The following is a 15,695-nucleotide window of genomic DNA, read 5'->3' on the forward strand; positions in this document are numbered from 1 at the left end:
TACTGTCAGTAGTTTGAGTACGTGCTTACAATAATTAGCAAGTGGTAGGAAGAAACAATTGGGCACACGGTGGTGCAGCTGCTAGCTGTCTATAGTCATCAGGTGAAGATAGAGCTCAGCTCACTCTCTCTCCACCTAGATATGTGCATCATATCGTCTACGGATCGAGCTGGTCGATCAATATGGTCTTCATGGAACAGAAAAGACCTTGGATTTCATCACGCTTGCTTTAGTACGTTCTATCACTGTAAAAAGATGGTAAAGTAAAAGGTGAAAATTAAAACAAGCAAGCAAAAGACACACCCTTTTGAATGGGCCTCAGCTCGCTCTTTGACTGCACCCTTTTTCTCCAGGAGTAACATTACAATTACACAATGCTGCACCACTAAATATATAACTAGCTAGTTCCTATTTATGGGAGATGTGTACATGCTCCAAATAAACTGCTCCTATATATTGGAGATATATATATATATACATATATATATATATAGTAGTGTTGCATGCTGGGGAAACATGCATTTAAACTTTATGTATGTATACTGCCAGCATGCATGCATGCATGCATTCTATTCTTTGCACATTCATGCATGCAAGAAATGAATCTCCATTCCATTTCTTCTGCATATATATATACATATATATATATATATATATGTTTCTCCAATCTCCAGTACTATTTGTCCTATGATGAAATATATAGACGCATCTTGGTTAACTGTGGTATAATAATAATAACTGGCTGATTAGTTGCACCACTGCTCAAATTCACCAAACATGTGTATTCCCGTTTCAGGATCCATCGCAGCAAGCAACAGTTGCTCATGTATATATGGAGAGAGACCGAGAGAGCTATATATATATGTAGTTAAAAGGGGGAATAATTGACATATGATAGGTGTTTCCATGAACAAAATGATCAACAGCAGTACACATTACTTCTTCACCCCAAATGCTCGACGGTGAAACCCAAAGGGATCCGATCATAGGAAAAACGAAAGAAAGAAGAAACATAAAACAAGTGATCATGCGAGCTAACTTGCAGCTATAGATAATACTTGTGCATGATCCAGCATACGGCCCGTCCATGTCCAAATCGAGCACCATTGTCTCTGATCTCTCCCTCTCCCCTCTCCAGTTCTTGAAGAAAACATTGCAAATGCATGCTAGCCTTCTATATCACAATACCATCACACACTCTGTCCCTAGCTAGTTGTAGGAACAACTTAACGATCATCGTCGTAGCTGGCCCTGAATTAAGCTCGACCATTACAAGAGATGGTTACCTGTAGCAGCATTGTTGGAATAGGAAGCGTAGCCGGCAGCGGCGAGGTGGTGATCGCCATACATGCCTCTTGCTGCGTAGCCGCCGCCGCCTTCCCTCTTAGCTTGCATCACGTGGAGCTCTCCCGACCCGTCTTCTCCGCCGGCGCCACCGCCACCACGACCATCACCACTGTCTAGACCTAGCTGGAACATCCCGGGCGCCATTGTCATCGCCAGAGGTGGCCCCAGCGGGCCCTGGTCCATCGCATGCAGGAACGGGAAGCTTTGCATCTGCTGCACCCTCCACTGCTCCAGCCCGCCGGGACCGCTGCCGCCACCCACCGAGTAGCCTCCCGCGGCGTCGAGGGACGGCTTCCCCATCCCGGAGAAGCTCGAGCCGAGGCTCATGGCGTCGAAGTCGGCGAGGCGCAGCAGCGGCGGCAGCATGGACAGGTTGCCGCCTAGCATGGCGGGGCCGGGGAGCGCGGGCACGTTGGTCGTGGTGCAGGCTGACGACGTGGACCCGGCGGGAGCCAGCGCGGCGGTGGCGGCCGACGCTGCTGTCCCCGAGCCCGGCGCGGCCGCCGCCTTGGGCTTGGCGCGCTTGGCGTGGCGGCGGTAGCCCCCGCCCACGGGCACGTTGCGGAGCGCGCCGCCGCGCGTCCAGTAGCGGCGGCAGGCGCGGCAGAAGTGGCGCGGCTGCGAGAGCGAGTAGTTGTTGAAGTAGCAGAACTTGGTGTTGGTGGACTCGCAGCGGGGGCACTTGAGCCCCGGCTCCGGCAGCGGGATCCTCGCCAGCCGCGCCCGCTCGGCCATGGACATCGGCTTCGCCGGCCCCACCTGCCCGGCGCCGCCGCCCCCAGGACAACCTTCGGGAAGCGCTCCCCCCATGATTGATGGCTGGAGAAGGTCATGATTGCCGTCGCCGCCACCTCCGCTGGCCGCAACCTGGTGGTGAGCTTGCTGCTGGTGCTGGTGCTGCTGCTGCTGCTGCTATTGCAAAATCGAATCAAAGATCAGAAAAGCATCAGCAAAGAGAGGAGAATAAAAAACCATATGGGTCAATTCTGAATTTGATTTCGGCAAGAAAATCAAGCCGCGGCCTTGCTAGTATATACCAAGCAAGCAAGCAGATATATAGTGCTTGGATCGGAATATTTAGCAAGCCCTAGTATGTAGAGGAGCGTTATTCTCTTCTTTTGCGCTGCAAACTATATTATCGTCGCAGCAACTTTCTCCTTGTTATCGTTCCAGCTCGGGCGCTGCAAAGGGAGCGGGGCGCGGGAGATGCAAACAAAATTGTCTAGCGGAATCGGGTTACCTGGTTATCGTTCCAGCTCGAGGAATCCAGGAAGGCAGGGGGGAAGATCATGGTGGGTGCGGCGGCGATGCGGATGCTATGCTATCCGCGGCTTGGCTTGCTCCGGAGAAAGTGAGTCTTTGTGCTAGGGTTTGCCTCTCTCGTGCCGCGGCGGCTTTCCCTCCCTCCCTCCCTTGCAGAGCTCTCTCTCTCTCTCTTGGCTGCTCGGAGATAGTGGAGGGGGCTGAGGCTGATGGGGGAATCAGGAGGGGGGTGTGAGAAGGAGGGAGAGAAAAAGGGGAGATGAGACTGAGACAGGGATGATATCAGTGAGGGACTCGGGTGGGCCCGGGTAAGCAAGGAGGGGGGAAAAATAAAGCGGGAAAAAGTAGGCCTGTACCATTCTGTCTCCGTGTAGCCTTATTTTTGTGTTGCTGCTGCTTTTCCTCTTTTCTGTGGTGCTCATGACCGACCCGATGGGAGGATACAATACGAACCGTGCACGTTCTTGGCGGTGCTGACGGCTACCGGCACCTGCAAGTTGTGATCGGTGGGAGATCTTGGTTGTGTTCACGTATATATTTGTAACTGGTACTACTTTGGTGATCCATCAGAGTTGCATACATTTTGTGGAGTGCAGAGAACAATCGTTTCAGTCAATCCTCGGAAAACAACATCACACTTCTTCCACTACTTCATAAAACACATGTTTTGTTGGGTAATTCCTGATGGGCATCCCTGCATGTTACAGGATCAGTGTGCTCGAAAATTATAGCTGGGAAACACCATTGTTGGCCGCACTATTAGGGTTCCATCTCCGGTCCTCGTAGCTAGAAAAAAAACCACGAGTTCGATCGATCTCCAGAGCACAAGACAAGGAGAATCGCCAAAAAACTAGATGTCGTCGTCGACACACCCTTACGGTATGGATGCCTGACCCCGAGAGTGATAGGGAGACATCAGCGCTACTTGATACTTTAGGACCTCACCACTTGCATTCCCGCGATGGCACACTCTGTCCAAATAACAGGCTGACGTGCCTCCGAAGATGCGCCATCGGACACTGCCGTCGAGAGTACATTCTGAAACTGGACCAAAGTTGCACACAAGTGTTGGAGCTGTATGTTTCTCGAAGTGTTTGAGTAGGTACGGTGGAGCTCCTTGCTCGATGGTCATTTGGATCTGAAGATCTCAGACAGATGTCTCGTGACAAGAAGGAGAGATGAGCCTCCCTCGATTTTTAAATCATTTTCTACTTTTACACTTGTATATGTGTATAACCCAACAAAAACACGGAAGGCAAGTTAGCCCCATTCTAATTAAGTTGTGGCACATCATGCAGGCGCGCAGACGGCAGACTCTTCAAAACGCATCAGCCACATCCCATGCTAGTTAACTAGTGCAAAATTAAAAGGTAGATGAACGGTATCATTTACGGGGTTGTTAATAATTAATCTGTTGATGCTAGCTTTTACCTGAGGGAGGATGCTCGCTCTGGACTGGGCTGTCCCCACGCACCACAACGGGCAGCAGTCAAAAAGTACAGTGGTCAGCAAAAAGTATAGCGGCTTAATATGGTTAGCGTCAGGAAGAAGCTTCATTCACACACAGTCCTAACTTCATAATTGCCACCCTATGCTGCAGCATCTCTCTGGTGATATGAAAGTACTGGGAGTGCTGCTTTTCAAGAAGGGATCCATATGGCCATGCATGCATGCATGCAGCAAACCTATTCTTAGATATTTATTTTTCTATCCAAGAGCATCTTCAAGACACTCTTTATATCTTTAGAAATAGAGATTTTGATTAAAAATTATCAAACTTTCTCTAAGAGCAAGAATTGCTCTCTAGATTACCCATAAGATATAGAAAAATTGTTGGAGAGTACAAAGATACAGAAAATAATTTTTATTCAAATGACTCTTTAAGTGAAGACTTAGAGAGTATATTTTAGAAAGGCTCTTGGAGAAGCTCTAAGAATATGTGGTGATTGGTTACAAAACATTCCAATAAAAAACTTATTATTTTTCCTTCATATACGCTAATATAGTACATGAGAGGCATGATTATGTTATATATATATTTTCAACATTGTACTAGAACCTCTCTAAGATGATATACATATATACATTAATAGTGAGTCCCGGGGTCACCATACCTATCCAGCTTTATGTATGAGCATAGCAAATCATATGGTACTTTTTTCACAGATATACATCTCTCCTTGGCTTATTCGAGTTATTTGTTTCACAAATCATATGGTGCTTTCATTTTACCATCACAAATAGCTTTGAATACATGAATTCTCTGCATATATGGATAACTTTTACATAGTTTTCTATATGGCATTATGTTAGAAAATAAACAAAAAAAGGAGGAGCAAATATAAGCACTTTTTGTTAGTTGTGAGCCCGAATTAATTCACGAACTTCCAATAGTCACATCTTTTTTAAAAAAAAATGTTCATCTCTGTTAAATTGCTAGCATGCGCAGGAAAATTGCCGATAAAGTTTTTGTACCAAAGAAAAAGATAGGGAAAATACAGGGACAATATATGCAAGCAAGCAATGCTCAGCTACAAATTAAAACTGCAGTGTGGTCTTGTAATATGTAGTTGGGCTCGATGCATAACGGTATAGTCTTGGGCCTCATTGTAGCTGCGAGACTGTACTGTATTCATGACAAGATGTCACATACACGCAGCGCATGGGCAGACTTGAAGCTTTGCCAGTTTCCTCGACCTGCTCCATGTTGACTCTCGAAGCGCAAAAGCTAAGCAATCAGATGAATCTTTTTCGATCGATAATATAGGATAGTGCATTATATTTGAAGTGATATGTGACCAAAAAAGACCCTCACATATGCGTGTGGCCACACAACTGCGGATGTTAAGACCATTGTTCTGTCAGAGAACATCGAATCCTGCAGAGAAGAATTAGCAGGTGATCATCGAATCTCTGACCGTCCAAACAGAGGTTAGAATGGCAATTCTCTTACTATATATATAATGCTCTGCTGCTCTCTTGATAGGGCGCATGCTCGGGAACAGTCATTCAGGCTGCAGGCACAGATAGGACGATCCATCATGTAGACATTCATGCTGCTGCCGATCGATGTCTGTGTGCCTGCTGGTGTGTCCAGATGGATCGCCGTCGTCTTTAAATCACTGGTGAGGACACCTGTTTGATTGTGCATCATTGGAAAGCGAGGTGGCAATGATTGCTCTTGCTTCAAAGGTAAAGAAAGGAACGCCGCAGTGGCGACCGATCATCAGTGAATTGCTGGCGCGAGCGAGCGAGGCCGTAGCAGCAGAGACATGCTCGATGGATCGACCCATCGATTAGACTGCTGCCGCTGGCTGCTGGCTGCTGCTTGCGTTGCGTTGCGTTGCGTTGCGTTGCTTCTCTGGTCCCCTAGAGGAACGGAAAATAAAGGGGGCCACACTTGCTGCTGCTTGCTTGGCTCTACCGCTCGACTGTATCTGCTCACTGTTGTACATGTAGCTCATCGATGATCTGTGTAGTCAATGCATGGCCACCTGCCTCTAGGTAGAGTGCAAATCCTTCATGCTTTTGTAATGTCCATGTGGTGCGAGTGTGAAGCAAAAGGAGGTGACGATAAACTAAGTTAGCAACTCCAGCTAGTGGGCATTAGCTAGCTTATTAAGCTAGTATGTGGAGTATATAGCCTACTGTCCAAAAGGAAGGCCCGCGGTGGTGCTTTCAAGTCCATGGATCACGTGCTCATATTTATACTTTAAATAAAATTAACTTTAATTTGACACGACACATACACATACACACATTTGGTCGGGTCCATCGATGGTACGGTTTTGCATTCAGATTCAGGCCAATGCTCAGCCAAATCAGCAGACACATGGGAATCATGACGACCGACGAAGGCGGCGGCGGTGGCTGCGTTGCCTCATCGCGCTGCTGCCGTGGTTGCTGGCGACCACCGCCACCCCCATCACCAGCCTTCTCCTGCAGCTGATCCTTGAGCCCCTCCGAACCTGTACGTCTCCCAAGAAGCTCTTCATCGCGGCCGCGCACGTCGACGCCCGGGTCATGTAAATCCGCCTCAGCGCGGGCTTCACCGTCTCGGCGCCGCATCTGGACGCTACGGGAGGGAGCTGGGGTCTGACCTCCTTGCCGGTGGTGATCGCCGGCGGCGAGGCACGGTTGGATTTTCTGCTACGCCAGTACCGCCTGCTGTTGCCGCTGGTTTGAGTTGGAGTGGGTGCCATCTGTATTGGGCTAAAAGGAGCGATACATTTTGAGCTGCAAACTGGCCCACAATAGCGGTGGGCTTATCATCGCGGCCCAATCAATTTAGGCCCTTCCCGAGAGCAGGCGCTCTATCGATCATCAATTCAGTAGACCGGCCTGCCTCTCAATCAAAAAGAAGAAAAGAAAAAATTGAGGAGACCGTGCGGGCCCCATTTGGGAGTCAAACCCCGCGTAAACGGTGGGGGAGTAAGTTACTGATGATTGCAGTTTTGGAACGCACTTGTGCTTGTTTGCATTGGCCATCCTTGTCATGGCCAACGAACAACGCTGGACCACTACTTCCATAGGCTTCTACCGTACGTCTACTGATGCGTTGACGAACGAATAAACAAGTGTGTACTTATTATTGTTCTTTCTATTTGGGTGAATATAATAGGCTCATATCGACATGTTTTTTTTAAAAAAATTGCTCATGCCTTGCATCAATATATAGAAATCTTATACCAGAAATTTCTCACGAAAGTAAGATATATGATGAACCTGCTGGACTATATATATAGCTAGCTAGGAATTCAGCGCATACCCAAAACCGACCACCTAGCTACGTCTACTGATGAGTGGCCACGATACTTGTCGCTGTGTGCCTACAGTGTGAGCAGTCACGATCAACAAGACGGTAACCACTTAACCGAAAAAAAGGAAAACAATAACAACCACTTAGCCACATACAATCAGGCCACCAGCAGATGCTACATCCATTCCAGATTATTAGTCATTTTAGCTTTTCTACATGCATAGGTTTTGCTATATATCTGGACATAATATATATCTAGATATATAAGAAAAACTACGTACTAAAAGCTAATAATTTACGACGGAGTGAGTACTAAGTTAGGAATGGTCCAAATTGCTGGTCGATTTTATTGAACGGAGCGTAATTTTCAAACAAACACTAAGCACTTACGGGCGCTACTGGAAGGCACATCACACCATGGAAAGTTCATGCATTTTCCACAATAATTCGCATTTGGAGTACAAGTTTGCAAGTTATTGATTACTGAATCCAAACGTTGCACAACACTTGATAGTGAATTAATTACTGCGGTTAACTTAACTAGGGGTTCAAGATGACTTTCTCGTACTCGCCGTCGTGGGAGGAGGCAGCCGCGGCGCCGCTGACCGGAAAGAAGAACGGGTAGGTCTCGTATCGCGCCATGCAGCTGCTGTAGAGCACGCGGCAACCCCGCCGGAAGCGGCAGTAGCTGGGCAGCTCCGCCACGGCCTGCGCCACGCACAGCCCGCAGTCGGCGGCGGTGATGTCCCTGGTGCACCACCCGAGCCCGTAGATGGTGGTCGCCGAGTCGAGCTTCGCCGTCTCCCTGGCCAGCCCGCCGGAGGCCGCGCCGCCGGCCGCGGACGCCACCCGCGCCATGAGCTTGCCCTCCGCGAGGTCGAACTCGTAGGGGTCGCCGCTGGCGTTCATGGTGTTGATGAGGACGAGCGTGTACCCGGTGTCCGGCAGGCCGATGAAGTTGGCACCGTCGTAGCGCAGGAAGCAGTAGTCGTACCAGACTCGCGCGTCCGCCTGGCCCCGGCACGCTGAGGCGAGGTGGCCGGCGGCCGCGGCGACGCAGAGCGCGCAGTCGGAGGCCGGGACGTCGCCGCGGCACTGCGCGAGGCCCCAGACGGCGGAGCCGCCGCTGCCAGCGGTGGCTGTGGCGTAGTAGGCGGCCGAGGCCCGCGGGACCAGCGCGGCGAGCACCTGGCTGATGCTGCTCTGCGTCTGAGCGCCGGTGAAGTTCTTGGCGCAGTACGTGCTCACCGGGTCCACGGCCGAGCACAACTGCGGAGCCGTGGCGGCGAGCAGAAGCAGAAGATGCACCGGAGACGCCATCCCCTAGCCTAGCTACTTGGATGTCGTCTTCTTTCTTTCTTTGCTAATTTGTCCGCATATTTGTATGTATGCACATATATAGGCGACCCAAGTGTACCATGGCGTTTATATATATAGCTGGGTTCAGTAGTGCAGCGCACACACGACGATGCGTGGACTAGCTAGTGCATGCACTATGCTATGCAGGAGCATCATTGTTCAACGCTTGTTGGACATGCGTGGTGCGCGAAAGCTATCTGCCATCCAGCGATTCGATGCATATTGTTTCCTGACTAATCAAGCACTCCCGTCCCGTGGAGAGCTGCGTTCGAATAATTTCATCCACGGGTTCTGGCGTTCTTGCGCCTGTTTCGAAGTGAAACGGTGATTTTGCCTTTACTTTTTGGACTGTGCGAATTTACCTCCTTTTTTGAAAACGAAGGAAGCGTTTGCCCCTATTCCGTGAAAACCAGTTAACTGTGTTAAAATTGGTATAGGAAGACCTTGCTCTTGCGGATTTGTCCCTACTATTATATGAACTTTGTGATTTTACCCTTATTTTAAATATAAGAACTGGACAATATTTTAACAGGTCTAAAATAAATTTTCTCAAGCAAATTCAAATCAAAATTTTATAGCTTTCAAATATGATCAAAATTTGATAAATTTTTCAAAATTTCAGTTTGCTTCTTGGTCTTCCCCTCTTCTCTCTTCTGTTCCTGCGCCTGCAGAAGCAAGGAGTTGTGCGTGCTCGGACGGAGCAGAGCACACGGCACCAGGCGCTCAGCCAGCTGCAGCAGGGCACGTGCCCAGCAGCGGCTAGCGCTGCTCCTCTGCGAGGCGGCGCTGCGCTCGGGCGGCGACCAGCAGCTGCATGCCCGCGCCAGAGAGGTCGCGCGCTTCCGCCTGGTCCGCCGCCTGCCCTAGGGTTGGATGGGGAGGGTCCGGGACATGAGAGAGGAGATGATAAAGGAGAGAGCTTTTGGGACTAAGGGTAATACGATCTTTTTCCATTGCTCTGAATGTTTCTTCTATTTGTTTCTATATTTTTAGTAGGCATCCAACTAATAGAGTTAAAACTAGGGGTAAATGGTGGCTTCATTTTTTAAAAAATGAGGGTAAAATCGTACAGTTAAAAAAATGGCAAAATCAGCATTTGAGTTCAAAATAGGAGCAAGAATGCCAAAATCCCTTTCATCAACTATTTCTTTTTTCATTCAAGAAGCAAAGCATTCGAATACGACACGAGTTCAACTCAAATGCGTTTGAGATATCCAGTACATTTATAATATGGTCTATGTTCAGCTGGAAATTAGTGTGATTTCAGTTCAGTTTGGACCCTCGGATAAAGTATACTGTGATAATGATACAGTATGTGCACGCTAGCCTATCAACCCATATGCTCCCACATGGACTAATTAGAATTAATATAAAAATAAAGTTTATAGCTAATAGTTATAATTATCTATCTCAAGCCCTTTTTCATCTATTAGATACTCTAACACATACTTAAAATACATATTTATCATTATCTAGTTGTAATAGATTTTATTTTGTATCACATATCCACGTGTGTCTGATATATATTTAATTGAACTATTTATTTGTGAATTGGTATTCTTATTTCTTTCATCATACATTAATATATGGTGACACATATCATGTGTAGTATTTTTATATAAACAATAACGTAAATAATATATTAATAATGATAGAAATAGTAATTTAGAATTTTATATTGATGCACTTTAATATTTTGTTATAATTGTGTAATTTAGATTCAGATTTAGGGGTTACTTTAACTTTTAATAATAGAATAATTAGATAGTTTATATGCAAATTTAGGGGATTATTTGCATCATTTTTATAATGGTATAGGTGGGTAATTTACACAAAGATTAAGGGATTAATTTAGATTTTATTTATAATGATAGAGATGGATAATTTAGATACATGTTATGCTTTACTTTAGTTTATTTTCATAATAGAAGAGGTGGGTAATTTATTAGAAAAGATAATAGATCCAATGACTATTATGATTATATAGTTGCCAGATTGATGGCCAGATGTTTCAGATTTTTGTGAGAATTTATAAATTTTCTCTATTTTTTAGAGCGTCCACCTAGAATCTTAGATGGCTTCACGTGGAGGTTTAGGCTTCAAAAGAAATCTTCAAACAGTAATAGTAAGATACCAGTGGTCAAAATGTTTTGGACGTTTAGTTTGACTCGGTCTACTTTCTAAAGCGACGACGCTTACTGGAGTACTGGTTGCATAACATGTGCGTTGGATGGATATCTAGGCGACAACGGGTGATGGGAAAACAACTGCTGCGCCTGTGCTAGGTTAGGTAGCTTGGTGTTCAGCAGCACGTCGCGTCGTGCACCAAAACGGGCATGGCTGTATCTCTCTCTTTTTTCTGCTCCCCACTCCTAAATTCTAGCCTTCTAGGCCTTTAGATATGAGGAGGAATGGCCGAGATCAACGTTATCTCTTCCCCGTCTTCTTCCGCATGCTGCCTTACCCACCTGACCGCCCTGTGTCTCCCTCGTATTCACGGAGCCCCTCTGCCCCCTCTCCAGCAGCCTCACCCCTCCCTCTTTCTTCCCCAGCGCCACCGCCAGCCGCACTGCTTGGCTCGCTGGGTGCCCCCCAGGTCTCCACAGCTGCCGCCCATGACCACTCTCGCGCTAACCCGTCGGTGCTTGCTCTCAGGCCGCTTCCTTAGCTAGGCCAACCCGTTGCCAGCAGCACCCACTGTGAGCAGCGTTCCTCACCATGTAGCTCTCGCCACTACCACCGTACCGGTCAACCTACCTCACAGCATCCTCTAAGCCCACCGGAGACCTCCTGAGCTCCTTCAAACCCCCAACACTAAAAAAGCTCACCGGAGCAAGAGACGAAGGGGAAGAGAAGGGGATAAATAAAAACAATTGTCCGGGGTATAGTATAGCGATTCCAAACGGAGCAGCAACAATAAGTTAGCATTTGATACCGTGTGCCGAGCTCAGTTGCTCATTGTCAACAGCAGTAGCCGCTCCACACACACGTAGAGTCAGGCTCAGGCCACATAAGAATAGAATGAGAAGATACAATTCCTGGAGTACTGGAAGCCATGCATTTTATTTCCAAAATAATTTGCGTAGATGCATGTGTTCACTAAACCATATCTTCAAATTACTAATTGTTTCCATGTAGTTGGTGAATGCAATGCAAGCATCCGCATTATTATTGAATCGAAACATGGGTATTGTAGAACTGAGAGATCGGTCGAACTAGGTGTGCTTCAAGACGACTTTCTGGTACTCGCCGTCGTGGGAGGAGGCGGCCGCGGCGCCGCTGACGGGGAAGAAGAACGGGTAGGTCTCGTATCGCGCCATGCAGCTGCTGTAGAGCACGCGGCACCCCCGCCGGAAGCGGCAGTAGCTGGGCAGCTCCGCCACGGCCTGCGCCACGCACAGCCCGCAGTCGGCGGCGGTGATGTCCTTGGTGCACCACCCGAGCCCGTAGATGGTCGTCGCCGAGCCGAACCTCACCGTCTCCCTCGTCAGCCCGCCGCCGGCCGCGTCGCCGGCCTCCGCCGCCACCCGCGCCATGAGCTTCCGCTGGGCGCGGTCAAACGCGGCGGGGTCGGTGGCGTTCATGGTGTTGATGAGGATGAGCGCGTACCCGGTGTCCGGCAGGCCCAGGAAGTCGGCGCTGTCGTAGCGCAGGAAGCAGTAGTCGTACCAGACCCGCGCGTCCGCCTGGCCCCGGCACGCGGACGCCGCTTGCCTGGCCGCCGCGGCGACGCAGCGCGCGCAGTCGGGGGCCGGGATGTCGCCGCGGCATTGCGCGAGGCCCCAGACGGCGGAGCTGCCGCTGCCGGCGGTGGCCGTGGCGTAGTAGGCGGCGGAGGCGCGCGGGACGAGGGAGGCCAGCACCTGGGCGATGCTCGCCTGCGTCTGCGCGCCCGTGAAGTTCTTGGCGCAGTACGTGCCCACGGGGTCCACGGCCGAGCTCAGCCGCGGAGCAGCAGCGGCGGCGGCGGCGACGAGCAGCAGCAGAAGCAGCGGCGAGGACGCCATTGGTTTGTTTGTGGATGTCGTATTCCTCCTCCTGTCAGCCGGCTTGTTTGCTTGCAAGCATATATATAGGCATCACGGGCAAGCTTTGATAAATTATGCAGACAGGACGAGCGATTGGCGCCAAGACATACGCGGCCAGCCAGAGTTGACTGGATATGGTTGGCGCAGAATGGGCATGGATGGGCGACGGGTCCAGTATTCCAGTGAAGACGACGAAGCTTGTTGGCTTTGCGCAGACCACAGCACATGACATGACGCAGTGCAGATCGAGCAACGCAGGGAAGCTCTTGATAATGTCAACTAGCTAGCTTCTAGAGCAGGAAGACGAGTCGCCTGCCCTGCAGCTCGGTTAATTAGATGGACGCTTTCTCTGGCCAAGGGAGACGGCAGCACACAGCATTGGCGGCGGCGCCCGTGCATCGGCAGCGACGACTCATCAGCGTCTACCTGAACACGTTTTGTTCGATTCTTTGCCAAATCCCAACCGAGATTTTGTTTTTGAACCCTTCTCAGCCAACAGCGCATGGCTGATCATTTGTTTATCCATCATCTCCGCTCGACGGAATTAATCTTACAACTAGAGAATGGAGACGATGACCTATTCTGCGTCCTGTGTGCCATGGCACTCGACACACTCAAAACTCGATCACCCAGAATTAGTCATCGGCAAGCAAGCTTAACAATGTACAATCTTTTGATCTTTCTACTGAAGATCATACGGCAGCAGTACGTGGTGGTACCAGTCGTACGATCTAGATGAGCTACCATGCGTGCACATCCATAGGTGTCAGAAAGGCTCGCTTATCTTAATCACCCTACATGTCCAACCTTGTGCGTGCATCGCCATGTTGAATTGTGTCCATATCAACTGCAGATCTCTATCTAAACACAAGCTGACACATAAAAACATGGCGTATAATTTTAGAACCAAATGGACTTTGTGAGTCGGTGCAGCTTTTGTTGACCTGACTGGGACTACACCACGCAGCAGTGCGGTTCGAGGTTGACACACAGGCCAAAGACGAGCGGGATCATAAACTCCAGCTCTGACCAAGTTGCAGGTTAATTAGGTCGACCTTGCACTCGCTCTCAGATATCTCAAGCAGTGCATGCGGCGTCAGTGGTCAACGGCCGCGACGTGCCGACGTGGAGCGGGCAGGAGAGAGACTGGTTGGCAGTAGGAGCCCAGTCCGAAAGCGACGCGATCCCCACATCCACCCATCATCCAGCGACGTGGACGTGGAGACGTCGATTAACCTCTCTATTGCTGCGTGACGAACCGGGCACTCCACTCCCTGTCGCCGCCTCCGTCCGTAGCGTTAAGAAAAACAAGCAGCGCGGGCACCATGGTTTTTATTCTCGCATGCATGCTTCCTCTTCTAGAAGCAAACAGAACTTTTGATTCTGCGTGGTTGGATTTTAAAATTTGCCTAGGAAAATTTTAAGCGAGTATATAAATAGTCTGCCATGCAATTTTAAATTTCTTACCAAGATTTTGGAAAAATAATTTTGACGGCCTGCTCTAATTTTGATATGGCAAATTTTGGTATCCAACAAGCATACCGATAACTTACTGTTTGGAGTGCTGCCTCACCCGCCACGGCGCGCCACACTATTTCCGCTGCAGGTGTGGCGGCCGTTTTGAGCGCCACAGGTTAGGCACGCCATGGCGAGTTGGGCGGCACTCCAAACAGCCCATTATAAGTCTTTACTGGCAGAAGCGCGGGTGTTTGGGAGAGCTCCGGCAGCAGCTGCCGCGCGGAGCCGCTGTGGAAGCCCTTCCAAACGGGCCCTTAGTTGCCGGAAGTCAACCAGCCCGGAGTGTAGAAAACAGGCCAAAATGGTCTACACGGACCAGCCCAGTAGTGCAGGCCTGGGGCCTGCGATCGAGCATTGAGATATTGACCTTTCCGAAGCCCAATCCCAGGTTCAGAACTGGTCTGTCCACTGACTCAACTGAACTTTAAACCCTCAGATCAAATTCATCTCACTCGCAAAGCAATCACATCATCTTTGAAGGATCCGTTTCAAAATAAAAATAGATAAATAAAATGCTGGGAAAAGCACATACATTGTGTCCACACAGCACATGTATGAATAAAGTTGAACTGATTGGGTGTAACTCAGGAGTGAAACACATCTGATGACATCATTAATAATCCCAAGTGTCATTCATAGGGTATAATGTCCTTGTATATTTCTACACAGGCGAGTGTGCATGTACGTATACAAGAGTGCAGCGTTTGTACTGTGTGTTTCAAAAAAAAAAGAAAAGATTAACTTGCAAACACTATTAGCAACTCCTTCCAGTAACAACAAATACCCTTCACCTCTTGGCAGAAGGATGTGCTAAATATGGTTTGTATCCAACTCAATAATGCTAGATAACTACTACATCTTAGTCAAAACTGTAATCAAGGAGCAGTTCCTCCCACTTGCTAGCTGTGGTTGGAATCTATGGCCACGACGAAAGAACATGCCCTCGGCTCCTCCGTCGGGGTCTCAACTCTCCATAATATCCATGTCAACAACACCTTACAGCTATGGAAGCCACAATGATTTCGTCAAAAAAAAATCATGGTGCACCACACGCACAGCTTAGTTTACTATTAATCTCTGCTGGATAACTCGCATTTTTTCCCCTTGAGACTCGTCATACGCGCTCGAGCGATAGTATTTCTGACTCTGAGAGGTTCTGATGAGATCCATGCCCATTCCTTTGAGCCACCTGTATCCCTTAGCCAAAGCCAGGTGTCAGAAAAAGCCACAATGATTCCTGAATGCCTCTTTGACCAATGAATTGAAAAGGAAGCATACGGGTCACGCGCTTAAGCTGTAGGTTGACTAGTAGAATTACAAATGTAGCATCACTGATCATACCGAAGCAACCTGCACATATGCATCCATGTGCTAATATATATACAAATGCACACCAATACTCTGAAGCGAAGAAATCTGAG

The 15,695-nt window shown here is 48.7% G+C and overlaps 3 protein-coding genes across 7 annotated transcripts; all 3 read right to left on the bottom strand.

Moving 5' to 3' along the window:
• Positions 1-865: 865 nt before the first annotated feature.
• On the bottom strand, positions 866-2,811 carry LOC112886064 (dof zinc finger protein DOF3.6-like). Of its 5 annotated transcripts, none has more exons than XM_025951823.1 (2): positions 2,588-2,811; positions 866-2,250 (listed from the first exon to the last, which is right to left on the bottom strand). In XM_025951823.1, exons 1-2 carry the CDS (start codon positions 2,636-2,638, stop codon positions 1,270-1,272), a joined length of 1,032 nt encoding a protein of 343 aa, XP_025807608.1. In that variant the 5' UTR covers positions 2,639-2,811; the 3' UTR covers positions 866-1,269. The 5 variants fall into 5 exon arrangements, with proteins under 5 accessions (XP_025807608.1, XP_025807612.1, XP_025807611.1 ...); XM_025951827.1 differs by having other exon boundaries at positions 866-2,253; XM_025951826.1 differs by having other exon boundaries at positions 866-2,256.
• Positions 2,812-7,821: 5,010 nt separating this feature from the next.
• Positions 7,822-8,748, bottom strand: LOC112887361 (cysteine-rich repeat secretory protein 55-like). Its single transcript, XM_025953505.1, has one exon. It carries the CDS (start codon positions 8,687-8,689, stop codon positions 7,910-7,912), a length of 780 nt encoding a protein of 259 aa, XP_025809290.1. The 5' UTR covers positions 8,690-8,748; the 3' UTR covers positions 7,822-7,909.
• Positions 8,749-11,739: 2,991 nt separating this feature from the next.
• On the bottom strand, positions 11,740-12,766 carry LOC112886816 (cysteine-rich repeat secretory protein 55-like). Its single transcript, XM_025952813.1, has one exon. It carries the CDS (start codon positions 12,733-12,735, stop codon positions 11,944-11,946), a length of 792 nt encoding a protein of 263 aa, XP_025808598.1. The 5' UTR covers positions 12,736-12,766; the 3' UTR covers positions 11,740-11,943.
• Between the last annotated feature and the right edge of the window lie 2,929 nt (positions 12,767-15,695).

This window comes from Panicum hallii, chromosome 3 (genome assembly GCF_002211085.1).
Source record: "Panicum hallii strain FIL2 chromosome 3, PHallii_v3.1, whole genome shotgun sequence".
NCBI classification, from domain to species: Eukaryota; Viridiplantae; Streptophyta; class Magnoliopsida; order Poales; family Poaceae; genus Panicum; species Panicum hallii.

What these genes read in the sequence shown, in the direction of transcription:
- LOC112886064 (XM_025951825.1), bottom strand. Translation starts at nt 2,638, where the DNA reads ATGATCTTCCCCCCTGCCTTCCTGGATTCCTCGAGCTGGAACGATAAC. An exon ending in CGAGCTGGAACGATAACCAG is followed by an intron (nt 2,260 to 2,587) that starts GTAACCCGATTC and finishes ATTTTGCAATAG; the next exon opens with CAGCAGCAGCAGCAGCACCA.
- LOC112887361 (XM_025953505.1), bottom strand. Translation starts at nt 8,689, where the DNA reads ATGGCGTCTCCGGTGCATCTTCTGCTTCTGCTCGCCGCCACGGCTCCG.
- LOC112886816 (XM_025952813.1), bottom strand. Translation starts at nt 12,735, where the DNA reads ATGGCGTCCTCGCCGCTGCTTCTGCTGCTGCTCGTCGCCGCCGCCGCC.